Source organism: Ips typographus, linkage group LG1 (genome assembly GCF_016097725.1).
Source record: "Ips typographus isolate SLU linkage group LG1, UJ_Ityp_2.0, whole genome shotgun sequence".
NCBI classification, from domain to species: Eukaryota; Metazoa; Arthropoda; class Insecta; order Coleoptera; family Curculionidae; genus Ips; species Ips typographus.
This window is the reverse complement of record NC_138422.1, coordinates 23,829,039-23,844,905: the sequence shown is the minus strand read 5'-3', so window position 1 is coordinate 23,844,905 and position 15,867 is coordinate 23,829,039. Positions and strand designations below refer to the sequence as shown.

At 32.7% G+C, this 15,867-nt stretch overlaps 1 protein-coding gene across 2 annotated transcripts in view; it reads right to left on the bottom strand.

Moving 5' to 3' along the window:
• The window catches only part of LOC145730407 (free fatty acid receptor 4-like), a 47,552-nt gene that overhangs the window by 28,882 nt on the left and 2,803 nt on the right, over positions 1-15,867 (bottom strand). The window contains exon 2 of one of the 2 annotated variants that reach the window (XM_081981606.1): positions 697-936. The exons of the other annotated variant lie outside the window; for it this stretch is intronic. Within the exon in view, the coding sequence (XP_081837732.1) occupies positions 697-908 (212 nt within the window). The 5' untranslated portion in view covers positions 909-936. The remainder of the gene's footprint in view (positions 1-696; positions 937-15,867) is intronic. 2 annotated transcript variants of the gene reach the window in all.

Below are 15,867 nucleotides of genomic sequence, written 5' to 3'. Positions count from 1 at the left end.
TTCATAATTCAAACCATTCTATGATGTGTCTATACTGAATGTTTCAAATTAGCGATTTTATGGTGAAGTGTACCAAAATTGTCAAAATTACTGTAGTTTGCAGCTTTAGATTAAGGTACTTTGCAAACCTCAGAAAGTCAAATCTGGTGTCAAAATGACGCTTATTGGTACCATTTTTGAGATGACCTCGATTTTTGTCATTTTTAGGTACTTTTCGAGCGATGCAGAAACGCCCAAAATTCGACCTGATGTCAAAAATTCACTTTTTTCAAAATATCTCAAAAAGCAAAATGAAATTCGATCTTTCTCTAACCGTTTTCAAGATTTCTATAGAGATAAGATTATTTATCTTGGACGCACCGTAAAGATCAATATTTACAAGATAAAGAATTTTACTAATTAAGTTGTACAGGGTGTAACAAAATGAGTATTACAAATTTATAAGGTAATACAAAAACCCAGATTTTTTCACACCCTGTATCTCGAAAACTTAAGCATTTTTTAGTGCATTTTTTACATGGTCTATGTTTGTAATACGAATTCTGAAACACCCTGTATATTTTGGATAGTGGTCGAAATTCTTTTCTGACCAAGGCAAAAGATACCAATAAAAAGTTGTTTCAGGCAAGTTCAAATAAGTCCCTATCCTAAAATACTTCAAAATTAAATAATAGAGTAATTAAAAATTAATCTTACCTGAATACGCAGACAATAATGGACACATTAGCAAAAAGTGACACAATGAAAGTGAATATAAGTACAGTAAGCTCCCACAGGTAGTGTTGATCATGCGGTGAATTGAATTCCGAAAAATAGCTGAAGAAATATCGTCCACCCCATCCACTTTGATTATCCACTCCAAAAACGTAGGAACTATTCCAAGATGAGTCAAATTGTACATTTTCCATTTCTCTTCTCGGACTACATGCAGAGTTTCTAGAAAATAAAACATTCTCAAACAGATTTTCAATGAGAAAGCACTTTCCCTAATTTTATTATGGATAGTTTGTCTAACCTATTTCCTGGTGAAGTTATTTGTCTTTTAAACGGTTTTCCTTGGGAAGGTTGTGTTTTACGATCAGATAGGATATAACCCCGAAACGACCTGAGATTTCGTCGAATTTATTTTGTTATGTTGTTTCGGATTTACTGTTTTAAGTACAAGCTAATGTAGGTTACTAGTACAATAACGGAAAACTACTACTTACGTTACTCACAAAATAAGAGGAATTGATATGGAAAGTTGTAAAAGAGAATTCAATTTGGATAAAGTTGGTGCTAAACAGTATTCTTTAAACTAAAATAATGACATATTTTTTTAAAATTTTGCCACATACAGTACTTTTTAATCTGAAAAAGTTGTCAATAAAATGGCAAAACTGTTAAAATATAATTGTATATTAAGTTAAAGAACTTAGTTTGCTTGTTCAAACAACCTATTAAAAAAGAGAAAATTACTAACCTAACCTTCTTGATTTTGATCTTACTAATAGAGCTGAGAAGAGATATTGAGGTAATTGGTATAATACAACTTTCTGAATTTGACTTTGCTACAGTTAAAAAACACCAAATTGTGCCTTAAACAAGTTTCTAAGAAAGGTGGAAACTTTTGCCATACAAAATTCTATCCTAAAGTTTTAATTCTCAGACAAAAAATAACCAAAAACAAGCTGCAGAAATGAAATATTAAAATTATATTTATGTGTCTGCTCAGAACCATTTAATCTCATTTTATCCTCCTAGGAAACATTGCAATAAAATTTAAAAAATTGCCCATGGCAGGTTCGTATTTATACGAAACACATTTCATACTACACATAAACGCAAATTTTCAATATTTTTAATGGAAAAAAGCAGCATAAGGCTCGTGTTATTTTCCTGAAAGTCATCCCAGTTTTAGAGCACATGCATGTATTTGGAAAATAACACATTTGTATACATAGTTTTCACTTTGCCAAACAATACCTATTTTGTGTTTATGGACTCTTAAAATAAGTGGGTCAATACGCTTGCGGAAAATTTATGCAGAATATGTTAAGAAAATTTGCTATGGAAAGGTCGGGGTTTGTTTAGTTCGCAGCAAAACTAGGCAAATCAATAAATAACAAATTGATTTCGACAGTAGATTTATTTGTTTTTGGCAAGAAAATCGTATTATTGGAAATTGGTTCAGAAAAATGAACAGTGACAAGATAGAACTTGTTGAAAGCTTCATTATGAAAGTTATATTTAACTGTTGCACAATAAAATATATTAAATCTGCTTCTAAACAAAAAAAGCTTCCAGACAGTTTTACTACAGTTTGAAAAAATAATCGAAGCAATCTTTACGTGATATAAATATTAATTAATATGGGATTTCCCAATACTATTAAAATTCCAACAATTTTTATAATTAGTTTCCATCCAACGACACAAAAATATGTAGCAATTTTCTATTCAGGGAAACTGAATTGTTTCAGCTAAAATTTTCTTGAAATGGCGGGTGCAAATGAAACCTGAAACTTGAACAGTTTCTACCAAAGCAATTAACCGTTTTTCCATATTCCTCAGGTTGATTTACCCAGTTTCCTGTTCAGTCAATGTAAAACTGTCAGGAGTCGCTTTAAATTTAACGATCCATTAATATACATGTATTGACAAGGTCCAATTACGTGTCGGAACTAGTTTAATTCCTGGTTTCGAGTTTCACTAGTTTGACAAGATTTATTGGCTTACATCTACGTATTGTTTTAAATTGCCTTCAGGTGTTATTAAGATGATTAGCGGTAATTTAAATAACATTGTGGGCAAGGCAGATTAACCGTATATCAGTAAAACAGAATAGAATATTATTAATTCCAATTTAATTCAAAGGACAACTGGAATTTCCTGGGTTTCACGGTTTTGCCCATATAATGTCATGAATACCGCACAGTGGGTTAAAAAACAATATAAACGATTGTCTGATTGTTTTGATTTTAAAAATTATTATACTGAGTTGGTTATTTTGATGATACAAGTTTGGGAATGGTGCTTATTGTATGGGATAGACCGAATAAGATATTGCACATACAAGAATTTTACTCTAAAACCTGACCACAAGTTTATTTTGTGCAAATCAGAACCGAAAACTGTTTGGTTTATAAGCAACAGTATCTACATTATAAAATTTTGTAACAAAAACCTATCTGCTAAGGGTACGATACTTGTGTGACGTCATGCACATTTTTTGTGATATTTCCATATATTTTCTGGAAAGTGCAAAAAAAATGTTTGGGTTTGCTACAATCTATCCGGAATTGCCAGGAACTATTTGAAAATTGCCAGAGAGTATCTGGCATTGCTAGAAATAATCTAAGAATTGCCAGAAACTATCTTGCAACGATCTAACAATAATTGTCAGAAAATAACTTGTAATACCAGAAATTATCTGTTGATGTCAGAAACAATCTGGCACTTGCCATAAACTATCTGGCATTGCAAGAAACTATCTGACTTTTTCTAGAAACTATCCGTCAATGCCAGAAACCATCTGGCATTGCAAAAGTCTATCTGGCAATTGCTAGAAACTATCTGGCAATGTCAAAAACTATCTGGGATTTGCCATAAACTATCTGGCATTGCAAGAAACTATCTGACCATTTCTAGAAACTATCTGCCAATGCCAGAAACCATCTGCCAATTACTAGAAACTATCTGGCAATGTCAAAAACTATCTGGGACTTGCCATAAACTATCTGGCATTGCAAGAAACTATTTGACCATTTCTAGAAACTATCTGCCAATGCCAGAAACCATCTCGCATTGCTAAAATCTATCTGGCAATTGCTAGACACTATCTGACAATGTCAAAAACTATCTGGGACTTGCCATAAGCTATCTGGCATTGCAAGAAACTATCTGACCATTTCTAGAAACTATCTGAAATGGTTTTTGCACTTTTGCAATGCCAGAAACCATCTGGCATTGCAAAAGTCTATCTGGCAATTGCTAGAAACTATCTGGCAATGTCAAAAACTATCTGGGATTTGCCATAAACTATCTGGCATTGCAAGAAACTATCTGACCATTTCTAGAAACTATCTGCCAATGCCAGAAACCATCTGGCATTGCAAAAATCTATCTGACATTTGGTAGAAATGATCTGACAATGTCAGAAACTATCTGGCACTTGCCATAAACTATCTGGTCTTGCAAGAAACTATCTGACCATTTCTAGAAACTATCTGCCAATGCCAGAAACCATCTGGCAATTACTAGAAACTATCTGGCAATGTCAAAAACTATCTGGGACTTGCCATAAACTATCTGGCATTGCAAGAAACTATTTGACCATTTCTAGAAACTATCTGCCAATGCCAGAAACCATCTCGCATTGCTAAAATCTATCTGGCAATTGCTAGACACTATCTGACAATGTCAAAAACTATCTGGGACTTGCCATAAGCTATCTGGCATTCCAAGAAACTATCTGACCATTTCTAGAAACTATCTGAAATGGTTTTTGCACTTTTGCAATGCCAGAAACCATCTGGCATTGCAAAAGTCTATCTGGCAATTGCTAGAAACTATCTGGCAATGTCAAAAACTATCTGGGATTTGCCATAAACTATCTGGCATTGCAAGAAACTATCTGACCATTTCTAGAAACTATCTGCCAATGCCAAAAACCATCTGGCATTGCAAAATTCTATCTGGCAATTGCTAGAAACTATCTGGCAATGTCAAAAACTATCTGGGACTTGCCATAAACTATCTGGCATAGCAAGAAACTACTTGACTATTTCTAGAAACTATCTGCCAGTGCCAAAAACCATCTGACATTGCAAAAGTCTATCTGACAATTGCTAGAAACTATCTGGCAATGCCATAAACTAGCTGACACTGCCAAAAGCAATCTGCTAATATTAAAAATTACCAGATATCCTACTAAAGCAAGGTAATGTAACCAACTTTCAATATATTGATCTTCTGTATCAATTTTAAACAAACAATTGCTTTCATCTTCTCTTTTCTCTTTGAAAAGACCCCTTTCATTATTTATCAATTATTCATTTAAGTTGTCATTAGGTGTGAGCTGATGAATTAGTCTGCGATTTTGTGCAAAAAAATGAAAGTTTAGATTTCCCTTTGTAATCGAGATGCGGATGCTACAAATGACCGTAATTATTATTAGCTTGAGTTGTTATAACAAGCATATTAGTCACTTTCATCTTGAATGAAAGTCAATGTTTTCTGCTAATTATAGTATAATATGTATTTCCCTTAGAACAGTCAAAACAATTTTTATTACGGTTTGTCTGGATATACAGAGTGCGAGTAACTTGGAATAAATTCAGTAATCAGGACGTATGCTTAAAAGCAAGCTTTCAGAAAAAGATAGTTTACATAATTTTGCTTTATTAGACCAAAATAATCACTGGCAAATAAGGAAGGTTTGCTTAATTTTCTAAAACAAGTTCGGACGCTCCATTTATTACTTTAGTTAATTTAGCGAATGTCTAGCAAAACGTAGAAGAGCTTTTACGCCTCAATTGTCTTTACAGCTGGCTCCTCTCTCAAAGAGAGGTTTTTAATAGATGAGAATCAATAAAGACTGCAAAACGCAACTTTTTTGGTTTATTTACTTTTGTACCCTTTGCCTTTCACTATTATCCAGAAAAGTCATATTTATGCATGATAATTCATGTTTGTTACTAAATTTTTTAAAATAATTATATTTTGTTGAACTGTGAATGAAGAATTCTGTGCTAAAGACACAACAATGTGAATAAAGCAAACGTTATCAAAGCTTTTTGCCTTTTTTGGACTGCATCAAAAATCATGTCTTTGTATTTATGTTGTACTGAATAGTTGTAAAGGGATTGAAATAAGTTGAAAATTGGTTTTTTTACTTACGTTTTTATACAAATTTTCTATTATTCATTTCATTGATAGTTTGTTAAACAGCTACCCACTTAATTAATATTTAAGCAGCATAATTCGTAGATCAAGGTTATGAAACTGCTTTATTACTTGACAGTTTAAAATTTATGGTTCTGCAAAATACAAACGCCTTGGACTGCAATATAAGTATAAATTTGTCATCAAACAAGGTAATTTTCATTTCGATATTATTGTATTTTGTTTTTTATTTTCTAGCTAGTAATCAATTACCATTCTAAGCATTTTTTGTCCTATTTTCGCATTTAATACTCCTTCAGGCGTACTCTGCACTTCCAGCATTTAGTGATTATTGTCAGTTATTCACTTTGCATTAACATGTTATATCGCAGTTTGTTTGATAATTACAAATACATATTAGTGAGTAAACAATGTTGTCTTTTAAAAGTCAGAACAGTGTAGTGCCTTAAAAATGGCAGAAAATATACATAGAAAAATGATATAAAGAAAAACAAAAATAATAGACTAACTACTTTCATAAATATTTTTATTTCTTTTTATAAACATTTTATGCATTTTTAATTTTAAATATAATTGTTTAGTTGGCAAGTTTTATTACATAACTCATACAATGGTTATCCAAGATTACAAGTATTAAATCAATAAATTGCAAAAAAATGGTATTACTTCTATTAAAATGACAATATACTGCAAATTATCTTGAAATAACTCAAATAACCCGATATTCAAACACGTAACCAGCATAACCTCAATAAAATATATATTTTTGAAATCAGAAAAAAGAGTTCCTCCGATTGACCAAATAAAATACAAGGTGTTTCAATTATAGTATGACCATAGCTGTCACGTGACTGAAAACAATTTTGTAAACTGTCACCAAACGTTGCATCTGTAAAACTTAGAGCTATGAAGTTGTAAATACAACTTAAACTGTTTTTACATAAAATGACAGACCATTATGAAACTTTATAACTTTATGGCACTTTCTAGTAAACTTTGACTGTGATGACAGCTGTCATGTATCATAACAAACGTTCTAAACTGTCAATAAATATCACATCTGTCAAACTTTTCTAAATGGAACTTCAGATACCATTTGTACTGTAATTTACCGAAACAATACAAATTTTGGTATTTTATAGCCTTATGACAGGGCCAAATAAATTTTGAGAGTTTTTAGAGTTGTCACGTGACTGAAGACACATTCGTAAACTGTCATCCAACGTTGCATCTGTCAAACTTAGAGCCATTAAGATGTAAATACTACTTAAACGGTTTTTACATAAAATTATACACGATTATGAAACTTTATGGCACTTTCTAGTAAACTTTGACAGTGGTGACAGCTGTCATGTATCATAATCAACATCCTAAACTGTCAATAAATATCACATCTGTCAAACTTTTCTAAATGGAACTAAAGATACATCTTGTAATGTTATTTACCAAAACGATATTAACCTTGGTGTTTTACAGCTTTATGGTAGGGCTAAGTAAATTTTGAGAGTTGTTACAGCTGTCACGTGACTGAAGACAATTTCGTAAACTGTCATCAAACGATGCATCTGTCAAACTTAGAGCCATTAAGTTTTAAATACAAGTTAAACTGTTTTTACATAAAATGATACATCATTATGAAACTTAATAACTGTATATGGCGCTTTCTAGTAAACTTTGACAGTGGTGACAGCTGTCATGTATCATAGCCAACGTCCGAAACTGTCAAAAAAGATCACATTTGTCAAACTTTTTTAAATGGAACCAAAGATACATCTTGTAATGTAATTTACCAAAATGATATCAACCTTGGTGTTTTACAGCTTTATGGTAGGGCTAAGTCAATTTTGAGATTTGTTGCAGCTGTCTCGTGACTAAAGACAATTTCGTAAATTGTCATCAAACGATGCATCTGTCAAACTTAGAGCCATTAAGATGTAAATACAACTTAAACTGTTTTTACATAAAATGATACTTTATAACTTTATGACACTTTCTACTCAACTATGACCCTGATGACATCTGTCATGCAACCCAGTCAACGTCCTAAACTGTTAACAAACAACTTTTCTATATGGAACCACAGATTCAAGTTATATTACTTTATAGCTTTATGGCAGCGCCAAGTCAATTGTGACAATGTTGTAAACTGTCACCAAATGTTGCATCTGTCAAAAAGAGTTCCATGGAGCTCTAAATACAACTAATATTTTAATTATTCTTTGATTTCGGTTTTTACGAAATAGCTCTATTTCGAAAACTAACCAACATAAGACAATCTAGGTGGTTTTAAATTGATTGATTAATGGTATCGATTACCTTAGTAAATTCCCAATAGGAAATCACTGCTATTGACCAAACAAATCATTCCTCTTTCATTATACACCCCCCTCAGCCAATAGGGCAATAGTACCAGCAACAAAACAGTCAAGTTATTGTTTACAGGAGAAGACTTGTGATAAGTGCCTTCTACTCGTGTATAATGGTTATTATTCACTCGTTTAAAAATTTTAATTATGACGCAAAATATCCATCATTTTGTAGGTACTTCGCCACTGTTGCAAAAAAACAAACTTTTTCTAATTAAAACTGTTTTATAAATTATGGAGCTATAAACTGAGTTATAATACACACGGGAGTCTGTCTGTAAACAAATTAATTCCCGAGAAATTGGGGTCAGAGATTTGATGGACCCAAATGCCGAATTAGGTGCCTAAAAGTTGGATGATTGCCTTTTAGATTCTGTTTAAATTAGTGGGCGTTTTGGATGGATCCACTCTTATTAAAATTCAATCCACTAAATTAATAATTATGCAATTTACTTGTTGTACCCTTGCGCAATATTAATTGTGTTTATGTCACGTATTGTTTTCGTCTATACAGTAGAAATTCCTGCTATAATGACGATGATATACTGCATGTGTCAGCTGTTTGTTGCACAAAAGTAACCTAGACAATGCAATTTGTAAGCCAAAACAATTAGTCGTTTGCAATTTTTATGAAATCATTCTAATTTAAAAATTCTACACTAGTTGCAAAGTGAAGTTTTTTCTACCTTAAACACACTAATTTCTCTGCAAAACCCTGAAGCGCATAAACAGTGGGAGGAAGAAAGTGTTTGCAGATAACTAATTTACTGCTCTCGTATTGCCTTTAGGCGAAAACTTCCTGAAACTTTTATAAAATAATTACAGAGCTAGTTTTTCCCTATTATCTATTCGCATTTTCCGATTAACAGGGTAATCAGATCAACGTATCGCTCCTAAAAAAAATTATACAACACAGACAAAAACTGGAAATTTCCTGTTTGTGTTATTCAGTGTAAATTTGTTATTTTCGTGTTGTGGTGCTGGGATATACGGAATTAGAGGGAGAGAATGAAAAATGAGGGTTTTAAATTGTGTCTCATTTTTTTTAGAGCAGTTCTGCCACTTTACTTTTTCTGAAATTGCTACAATTAAACTCGTGCATACAGGGTGCCACAGTTTTATTAAAAAGTTTTAAAAATTTGGCAGCGTTTTTATGCTATAGTTAGTAAAATAATATTTGACAGTTCTCTGGTACAGTGCAACTGTCAAAATCCGGTTCAAAAAGCTATTAAGTCATGGTTGGAGTGATATTTTACCATCACTTGAACACAGTACAACTTAAGTCTATAAAGAAAGTTTTGACAGTTGTAACATGGTTGTTGACGTTTTTGACGTCCAAAATGAAAGTTTTGATAGTTGTAACACGGATTTTAGTCAAAATGGTATTTGACAGCTGTCAATACAGTGCAACTGTCAAAACACGGCTCATAAAGCTATAAAGTGGTGCTTGGAGTGATATTATTTGAACAAGGTACAACTGAAATCATTTTTTACGTCTAAAATGAAAGTTTTGATAGTTGTAACACGTATTTTTAGTCAAAATGGCATTTGACAGCTGTCCCGTATAGTGCAACTGTCAAAACACGGCTCATGAAAATATAAAGTGGTGATTGGAGTCATATTTTGCCATCACTTGAACAAGGTACAACTGAAGCCATTTTTTACGTCTAAAATGAAAGTTTTGATAGTTGTAACACGGATTTTTAGTCAAAATGACATTTTACAGCTGTCAATACAGTGCAACTGTCAAAACACGGCTCATGAAGCTATAAAGTGGTGCTTGGAGTGATTTTTTGCCACTACTTGAACAAGGTCCAACTGAAGCCATTTTGTACGGCTATAATAAAAGTTTTCATAGTTGTAACACGTATTTTTAGTAAAAATGGCATTTGACAGCTGTCCCGTATAGTGCAACTGTCAAAATACGACTCATAAAGCTATAAAGTGGTGCTTGGAGTGATATTTTGCCACCACTTGAACAAGGTACAACTGAAGCCATTTTTGACGTCTATAATAAAAATTTTGAAAGTTGTAACACGTATTTTTAGTCAAAATGGCATTTGACAGCTGTCCCGTATAGCGCAACTGTCAAAACACGACTCATGAAACTAAAAAGTGGTGTTTAGAGTGATATTTTGCCACCACTTGAACAAGGTACAACTAAAACCATTTTTTACGTCTAAAATGAAAGTTTTGATAGTTGTAACACGTATTTTGAGTCAAAACGGCATTTGACAGCTGTACCGTATAGCGCAACTGTCAAAACACGACTAATAAAGCTATAAAGTGGTGCTTGGAGTGATATTTTGCCACTACTTGAACAAGGCACAACTAAAGCCATTTTTTATGTCTATAATAGAAGTTTTGATAGATGTAACACGTATTTTTAGTCAAAATGGCATTTGACAGCTGTCCCGTATAGCGCAACTGTCAAAACACGACTCATGAAACTAAAAAGTGGTGTTTAGAGTGATATTTTGCCACCACTTGAACAAGGTACAACTAAAACCATTTTTTACGTCTAAAATGAAAGTTTTGATAGTTGTAACACGGATTTTTAGTCAAAATGGCATTTGACAGCTGTCCCGTATAGCGCAACTGTCAAAACACGACTCATAAAGCTATAAAGTGGTGCTTGGAGTGATTTTTTGCCACCACTTGAACAAGGTACAACTGAAGCCATTTTTTACGTCTAAAATGAAAGTTTTGATAGTTGTAACACGTATTTTGAGTCAAAACGGCATTTGACAGCTGTACCGTATAGCGCAACTGTCAAAACACGGCTCATAAAGCTATAAAGTGGTGCTTGGAGTGATATTATTTGAACAAGGTACAACTAACGCCATTTTTTACGTCTAAAATGAAAGTTTTGATAGTTGTAACACGGATTTTTAGTCAAAATGGCATTTGACAGCTGTCCCGTATAGCGCAACTGTCAAAACACGACTAATAAAGCTATAAAGTGGTGCTTGGAGTGATATTTTGCCACTACTTGAACAAGGCACAACTAAAGCCATTTTTTATGTCTATAATAGAAGTTTTGATAGATGTAACACGTATTTTTAGTCAAAATGGCATTTGACAGCTGTCCCGTATAGTGCAACTGTCAAAACACGGCTCATGAAACTATAAAGTGGTGATTGGAGTCATATTTTGCCATCACTTGAACAAGGTACAACTGAAGCCATTTTTTACGTCTAAAATGAAAGTTTTGATAGTTGTAACACGGATTTTTAGTCAAAATGACATTTTACAGCTGTCAATACAGTGCAACTGTCAAAACACGGCTCATGAAGCTATAAAGTGGTGCTTGGAGTGATATTTTGCCACTACTTGAACAAGGTACAACTGAAGCCATTTTTGACGTCTATAATAAAAGTTTTGATAGTTGTAACACGTATTTTTAGTCAAAATAGCATTTGACAGCTGTCCCGTATAAAGCAACTGTCAAAACACGACTCATGAAGCTATAAAGTGGTGCTTGGAGTGATATTTTGCCACCACTTGAACAAGATACAACTCAAGCAATTTTTTATGTCTATAATGAAAGTTTTGGTAGTTGTAACACGTATTTTTAGTCAAAATGGCATTTGACAGCTGTCCCGTATAGCGCAACTGTCAAAACACGACTCATGAAACTAAAAAGGTGGTGCTTGAAGTGACATTATGCCACTACATGAACAAGGTACAACTGAAGCCATTTTTTATGTCTAGAATGAAAGTTTTCATAGTTGTAACACGTATTTTTAGGCAAAATGGCATTTGACAGCTGTTCCGTATAGCACAACTGTCAAAACACGACTCATGAAGCTATAAAGTGGTGCTTGGAGTGATATTTTACCACCACTTGAACAAGGTACAACTGAAGCCGTTTTTTATGTCTATAATAAAAGTTTTGATAGTTGTAACTCTGATTTTTAGTCAAAATGGCATCTGACAGCAGTCAATACAGTGCAACTGTCAAAACACGGCTCATGAAGCTATAAATTGGTGCTTGGAGTGATACTTTGTCACCACTTTTTACGTTTGTTCGAAAATAACTTGGTAATATGTTTCAGGAATCGTTGAATTTTGACATGTTTTATAAAATTGTTAAACAATTAGGGGGAAATTAAAAAACCTAGAATAAGTCAAAAAACTTGTATATTTTGCGAATACTTCTAGTCTTATTTTAAGACAGGTTGTACAAGAACTTGCAACCTAAAAACAATCTTCAAACTGTATCAAAAGCTTTGCTAAGCCTCCGAGTAAACTTTCAACCAACAAAGGTCAACGCTATCTATTATTTCCGAACCTCATTTAGTAGTTAATTAACTTTTTTTGAACTTTAACTTTGAACTTTTTCATAGCCAGGAACCTGAACTTTTCTAGTAACGATCAATTTAAAGTTTGCACATTTCCCCTAGAGAATTTATCAGTCTAATCAATCCATAACTTGTGTGTATTTAAACTGATAAATTAAGTTTTAAAAGTTCCAAAGTTGTTAAAAGTTTATTTGCACTTTTCTAGCATCGGTTCTTAATGATTTTTCAAATTCATCCTTACTGTGCTATTTATATCTAATAAATTGAGTAGCTTATGACTGTTCTGAGGATCTAGAACACATGCAAATGCTTTGTTTGATTAACCTTTTCATCATCATTCTCTTGAATTCTCCTAAATTTTTATAAATTCTCTTGGCATATTATAATTGTCGAACGGTAAATTATTTAAAAAGGATCAATGCTAAATCAGTACGGTTTACACCTGATTATATTACCGGGGCTAATTCGTAAACCCATATCAAACTAATGGCCGGATGAAATAGTTGCAATTTCCATTTAGGACGTTGATGACAAATTTATTGTATTTCTCAGTATTAATTAAGTTGCAATATAATTAATACGACGTATGTTATTTAAATTATGTCGAATTTGCGTCTTGCTACAAATTTAAATTTGCAGCTCGTTTGTTCTTTAGTCAATTTATGGGATATTCTTTATAATGTATTATCTGATTAGTAGAATAACTCAACGCCCTGTATATCCTATAATATTTGTATCAGGCATGTTTGCGTCAATAACCATAATTTATTATTGTTTATCATCGTAAATTACCTTGTATTTCGACCCCTCGATGTTTCAATATTTCAAATGTGGCATAATAATTGACAGTTGACATACATTTCATAAGATAATCCCTCCTATTTACTTCCTTTCTTAAATGCATGGCAAATCATTAAATAAAACCGTCACTTCATTAATATTTAGTCAATTAAAACGTTTTTTACACTATTAACTTTTATTTTTCTTATCAACGCAATTATTACATTTTTGAATAAAACATTTTTGTCTGATTATAATATGTGATTCATTCGTGCAATTTAGGGGAAATAACCAAAATTATGTTTTACAAAGAACTCTTTGAAATCAACAATCCTTCGTTAGGTCAAATTGCATTAGTTCATGTAATATTATCATTGGTAAACAATGAATGATCACGTGACACACAGTCAAATGTACTACAAAATGCCGTCAAAAAGTCAGTTCTAAAAAATGACCAAAAGTCCAGTTTTTTAAATGGAACACCCTAATTTTATTTTTTTTCTGATTTCCTGTTCAAAATTAAGATAAGTTTTTGTATGATCACTTCTTTGAAAAAATCGTACTTAAAATTGATACACTGTCTATCGGACAGTTACGGCCCTGATATTTGGCACAAACTTAGCACAGTAATTGGCAAATCCAGAGACGTAACCAAATTGTACAAAAAAAATTATTAAGGTCAATTTTCGCTTACGCTTAGTTGCCAAGCTAACGCAAAATCCATTAGGATATAAGTGGCAATGTTTGAGGCAAATTTGACTCTTACGAAAATTGTCATTTGAAAAAACAGTTTTTAAAAAAAAAATTCCACCCAACAAGCCACCATTATGTCGTGGTAGGTCATGTGACCGTTTTTTCCTAATTTTCCAGGATCAAATTAGCCCTTAAAGAGTCAAAAAGTTGTAACATTAACAATATGTATAAGCTTTTATATGTCAATGGATAGCCAATGAAATGAGCATTCAAACATTTTTTTTAGAAATTACGTTTATTCTGTTTTTAGCTTTGTTATTTACTAAAAAAATTTAGTAATTGACACTTTGTTATTCCAACATTTTTAATTCAACGAAAAGGTTTAGTAAAATTACTGAAACAAAAGTTTCTGGTTCCAAAGATGATTAAATTAGTGTATTCTTAATTAATTAGAAATTTACAGTTATTACTCTTTGATTTCAATGTATAATTTTTAAAGAAATTCCACAAATAAAAGTTATTACTTGAATAGTTCCCGAGATATTTAGCAAAAACCACAAAAAACAAAACGTCAATTTGACACCCTCTAGCGGCCAAACGGTGCAAGTTAACCTAGTCCTGTCAGCGTCCCGTGATAGCCCCATTTATTAGCCATCTGGGGATGTAAATATGTACTTACGAAATGTTTCCAATAGGGGAGTTATTTACGATTTATTCGAAGGGTGGCACCGAAATTTAGTCCATTATCAATGGCTTACTATACTAACAGCGGCCATATTGAATTTTGACTTGACAAAGTGATGTTTTAAACTAAGTCAGGCCTGGAAAATACGAATATGGTGTCCGTTTTGCTCCAAGAAGCGCTATTTTGGAAGTGAACCTGAAAATAGTGCCATTTTGACAGTTTTCAGTGTGTGGCACCTTTACAAACTGGTATTTTGACAAACGATACTCCACATCACATTTATACCATTAATTTAAAGGTATTTGCGTAATTAAAATCAATTTTAAAAATGAAAACATTTTCCAAATAAACTGAAGGGTAAAAATTTCAAACTTGTCTCTAGAGGCGTTCCGAGATATTTAGCAAAAACCACGAAAAACAAAACAGAATTTTGACGCCCTCTAGCGGCCAAACGGTGCAAGTTAGCGTAGTCCTGTCAGCGTCACGTGATAGCCCCATTTATTAGCTATTTTTTGATGTAAATATGTACTTACGAAATGTTTCCAATAGGGGAGTTATTTACGATTTATTAGAAGGATGCACCGAAATTTAGTCTAAATTACGATTTTCAATGGCTTACTATACTAACAGCGGCCATATTGAATTTTGACTTGACAAAGTGATGTTTTAAACTAAGTCAGGCCTGGGAAATACGAATATGGTGTCCGTTTTGCTCCAAGAAGCGCTATTTTGGAAGTGAACCTGAAAATAGTGCCATTTTGACAGTTTTCAGTGTGTGGCACCTTTACAAACTGGTATTTTGACAAACGATACTCCACATCACATTTATACCATTAATTTAAAGGTATTTGCGTAATTAAAATCAATTTTAAAAATGAAAACATTTTCCAAATAAACTGAAGGGTAAAAATTTCAAATTTGTCACTAGAGCCGTTCCCGAGATATTTAGCAAAAACCACGAAAAACGAAACGGCACTTTGACTCCCTCTAGCGGCCAAACGGTGCAAGTTGGCCTAGTCCTGTCAGTGTCACGTGATAGCCCCATTTATTAGCTATTTTTTTATGGAAATATGTACTTACGAAATGTTTCAAATAAGGGAGTTATTTACGATTTATTAGAAGGATGCACTGAAATTTAGTCTAAATTACGATTT